The sequence below is a fragment of the Pinus tabuliformis genome, chromosome J (genome assembly GCF_031772625.1).
Source record: "Pinus tabuliformis cultivar Carrire ecotype Pingquan chromosome J, CPIR1, whole genome shotgun sequence".
NCBI lineage: Eukaryota > Viridiplantae > Streptophyta > Pinopsida > Pinales > Pinaceae > Pinus > Pinus tabuliformis.
The window spans coordinates 116,901,195-116,906,023 of record NC_142295.1 but is presented as its reverse complement, the minus strand read 5'-3'; the positions used below and the strand labels follow the sequence as shown (position 1 = coordinate 116,906,023).

The 4,829-nt window shown below is 39.4% G+C and overlaps 1 protein-coding gene across 1 annotated transcript; it reads right to left on the bottom strand.

The window, feature by feature from the left end:
* Nucleotides 1-3,722: 3,722 nt before the first annotated feature.
* On the bottom strand, nt 3,723-4,265 carry LOC149225818 (putative aspartic proteinase GIP2). Its single transcript, XM_089380023.1, has one exon. The coding sequence runs from the start codon at nt 4,263-4,265 to the stop codon at nt 3,723-3,725; it is 543 nt and encodes a 180-aa protein (XP_089236149.1).
* Between the last annotated feature and the right edge of the window lie 564 nt (nt 4,266-4,829).

Here is a 4,829-nt window from a genome sequence, read left to right as displayed (position 1 = left end):
ATTAGCTAACCCTCACCACAATAATTAAACTTCAGAGTTTATTAGGCCTTTCCAACTTATATCGTAGGTTTGTGTTGGGATTTTCCTATATTGCATGGGCATTCAACTAAATGACCAAAAGTGACTGCAAAAAAAATCCATTTGGAGCATGTCATAAAAGAAAGATTTTGAAGATCTAAAACACAACTTATTCTTAGCCCCATTTCTCTCCTTACCTAATTTGCAACAAACTTTTAAGATTGAGACAGATGCTTTAGACTATGTGGTGGGCACAATTTTCATTCAACATGATCATTCCGAGGCCTACCATAGTGAGACACTATTAGATGTCATCTATAAGTACCCCACCTATGACAAAGAAACATACTTGATTGTACAACCATATCTCTAGTGGAAGCATTACATTCTTGGGAAGAAGACAACCATCCATACTGATCACAAGTCCCTGTAGTTCATGCATACACAAGGAAAATTGCATAATAGTCACCATCAAAAGTGGTCTATGTACTTGTAGCAATTTCATCTTAATGTTGAATTTAAGACAAGAAACACTAATCTCATCATTGACTGCCTCAGTTGAAGTCCAATTGTAGAACTAACCATGGTGCTATGCTCCTATAGACATGAAGCATCTGGATGGGACCAAATCTATGAAAGAAATCATGACTTCACTCTTATACCATGCATACACAAGGAAAATTGCATAATAGTCACCATCAAAAGTGGTCTATGTACTTGTAGCAATTTCATCTTAATGTTGAATTTAAGACAAGAAACATTAATCTCATCATTGCCTCAGTTGAAGTCCAATTGTAGAACTAACCATGGTGCTATGCTCCTATAGACTTGAAGCATCTGGATGGGACCAAATCTATGAAAGCAATCATGACTTCACTCTTATACCATGCATACACAGGGAAAATTGCATAATAGTCACCATCAAAAGTGGTCTATGTACTTGTAGCAATTTCATCTTAATGTTGAATTTAAGACAAGAAACACCAATCTTATCGTTAACTGCCTCAGTTGAAGTCCAATTGTACAACTAACCATGGTGCTATGCTCCTATAGACATGAAGCATCTGGATGGGACCAAATCTATGAAAGCAATCCTGACTTCACTCTTATACCATTGAACCAAACTATCTAATGAACAAAACAAAATATAGATAATAAAAAAATACCACAAGTACATAAAAACCAATTCGGATCATTGATGATTATCAAAGTCTACCAACAAATTCATCAAATAAATCATCATAAAATGGCCCACCAAATTTTGAGGCAAGATCCTCCATTGGAAATAGACTAAAGTTTGTTGCATTTTTCAGAACTGAACCTCGTTTTAGATGAATTTTAGAGTTGTATGATATCTATGTGAATGCACATTAACTTTCAAGGTCTTTATCAAACACAAGGCCATTGTCATTCATTTTGAGAATTTTGAAGTAACTTGGAGAATATTTTTGAAATGTACCAATTAATATTCCGAATTGAAAATTTTGCATTTAAATGTTTTTGCATGTGTTAAAGAACTCAATTCCGATTTCAAATTGGGACTGGATAACTATGCTCCAATGACGTCATATACCATGTTTTTCTTTAATGCCAGCCGTGAATTTTATGGTGCAAGTTAGATGTTTAGGTTTTGGATTTCACAAGCCATGATTCTAACAACATTAGGCTAACTCGGACGAACATATGGCTAACTCTTCTAAAATTTCACATCACCTATCTTAATTGGCCACCTCTAATTAAGGTTATTTAAGGTGTTCCATGTTATATCAATACTCCGAAGGGGACCACTGAAAAAGCTTGCAGGGCCATGCAAGCGCATTTGGGAGTCGTTAAAACGTGCAATGGATGAAGGTATGGCAGAGTAGAATAGAAAGATATCGTGTTTTGGAATAATTGAACATTTTGTTATGGCTATCGATATTACAAATTGCATCCAAATTGGAGTAACTGACAATTTAAGCTGCATGTGGAGTATAGTCAAGTTATACATGAAACTCGATTATATCTTTATTTAGAGAAACAAAAGTATAGTATAGTTATACTTCAATGGCTGGAAAGTGATTCTATATTTATTTCCTAAAAGAAAATGTAGACATATGATGATGGTTGTAGATTCGAGGAACATGCAGGATGTATTTTTTAATCTAGGAAATAATAATAATTATAGGTTACAATAATTATCTAAATGTATTATGAATTGCACATGCTTTTGGTGTCGAAAGAAGAGACATTACGCACAGTTGCGTGAGAGAATATGTCAAATGCTGATATATGTGCCCAGTTTTGACTACCAAGCAACAGCAACAATTTTGCTATGATGGTCAATTTTTTTTTTAGAATTTGGCAGAAAATTTTTAAAAAATTTAATTATGGGAGTGTTTGAATATTTTTTTAATTGATATATAGATTCAACATTATCGAGAATCGAATCTTTGGATACTCAAAATCCCTAAACTTGATAATTGTAACTAGAATTTCTAAAATTTTAAGTAAATTTTATCAAAATCTTACCATAATTTCCAATATTTTCTGAGAAAAACATTGCATCTTTAAACCACTGATAAACGTGCTTCAACACAGTGGAGAAGTGGTCTCTTTCCGTGATCTCATTGTTCATTTGTTAAAAAATATATATAACACTTTTATTAGTAGTCAATAAAGAAACAGGTATGTGCTCGTACCTAATACTTGCGAGGCTTGAGATATTAGCCTATTGCCTTAACTACCAAGAAAAAACAAAAATTGTTTTAAGTTTTACTCCAAACCAAACCTCGTACCTCAATAGCATACGTTATATTTACCTCTTTAACCACAATCAATATAAGTCATAAGAAGGAAATCACTGATCGACTTTCCTTTAGATTGCTTAGGCCTACCTAAAACGAAACTTAAGCTAAATCGATCGCTAAGCAGAGTCTCCATTAATAGTTTTAAGATACATCGGAATTTGTGACATGAGTTAACAATAAGTCAAGCTTTCATGCATATTTTGCAAGATGGAGGGAACACTTACAGCACAGTAAGTTCTGTATAGGATTCTTTCGAATGTTTGTGATTTCATGCCTATTTAATTTACTTGTATTTCATGGATACCAAACACTGTGAAGTTAGAGACAGATTCACACAGTTAATTCGAAGCATCAAAATTTAATTGAAAGCAAATACAAGTAATGGCCGTGCAGCGTGCAACATAAAGGGAAATATATAAATTGTGGTATTAGAGAAAGCAAATGTATAAATCTTGATATTTTATAGAAAATATATGTAATTAGTGCACGAGTGAGGAAGGATTCTTTTGCATTAAAGGATGGTATTGCAGGAACTTGGAAGTACAAAAGCGAAATCCCTCGTGTTATTTATTGTGTTCAGGTTCTGTTTGAACAACTTATTATCTTGAAAGGATTCATCATAGAGTACTAGTAGTGTTGAAATTGCCACAACTTGTTAGATAAGGTAATTGGAGCAGATTGGAAGAGAAACCTAGCGTTGACCTGCCAATGTCAAATTGAAGGAGAATCTCTTGCAGCTGATAAGTTCCGATCACGATACCTCTCGGATCCTCGCCTGCAACAACAAAAGCTAGACACAATGCATTCTCAGTGTAGTCCCGCTCCATGGAGTTAGCTCCAACAATCCTCCAAGTAACGTTGCCTTGCAAAACAAGGTCGATCGTAGGCACGTTGGGCCCCGGCTCAGTGCTCCCATCAAAGGGGGCTGTCCCGTCCCCGTGAATCGAAACACACAGCCTTGTCCAAGGGCTCAGCATAGGGTTCCACTAAGTCAACGCGCTTGATATTCATCTCGCTTGCACTCTGGGTGTAGACGGCCATGAGGGAGTTGTAGATGGGGGTGGCCAGTTGCGTGTAGCGCACCACGGTGCTCAGCTTCGTGCCGCCGCGTCCTGTGGTGCCGATTCGCAGCTTCTCGGCGTCGATCGGCACGTCGACGCCGTTGACTCTGATTCCCTGGACACCGATATAAAAGCCGTGAGTGGAGGCGTGGGTGGAGTTGGGGATTTTGATGGGGTTCTTGATTAGGGGAGTGTGGATGAGGTGGCGGGAGAAGTCTGTAGGGTTTCCGCCTTTTAGAGGAGAGAGGAAGAGCGGAGCGTCACCAAAGGAGAGATAGCCATCTATAATTGACTTCAGTGGCAGACACATGGTAAACTTGTGACTAAAACGCCCTACCGCTGACAGCTGAGCTGGCAGTGCCAACGTGGATGAACTCATCCCGGCGACGCCATCCATCCCGGCGAATTCCCATCCGGGAAGCCAATCGAAGGGATTTTTTTGTTTGGCACAGGCGAAGGGCAAACGATGGACAGGATATTTCTGTCCGTCACTGCGGAGAAGCGCCGCCACGTCCTGCCCGAGTTCGTCGCGCAGGTCGAACTCCCTGGTTCGGGCACGGAGCAGCTGTGGTTATTGCACCGGGACCCCGGGGGCCAAAGCAGGTGTAGCAGGCCGAATACTCATACGACTTGCACAGACGCGTACTGCAGCCTATAGGGCCATAAGTGGATGATACGTAGCTATTGTTGTAGCATCTTACCCACGTGTAATCTTGCTCGATGTCTAGCCATAGTTGCAGGTCCCGCATAGGGGTTCGCTGCGCCATCTGTACTGTGTAGAGCTCCCTACCGTCATATTGTTGGACACTTAGGACGAGGAACCTCGGGTGCTTCCGCGATGCATTTGCAGGCAAATGAAAGAAGCACACGAATACGGCGGCAATGCGGACGAAACAGAGCCTGAGAGAAGGCATTGCGTTGATGAAAGCTCGGAGTAGTAAGTAGAGCTGCCAATGTGTGG

Excerpts from the sequence above, each read along its gene's own strand:
- LOC149225818 (XM_089380023.1), bottom strand. The coding sequence starts at position 4,265 with ATGGATGGCGTCGCCGGGATGAGTTCATCCACGTTGGCACTGCCAGCT.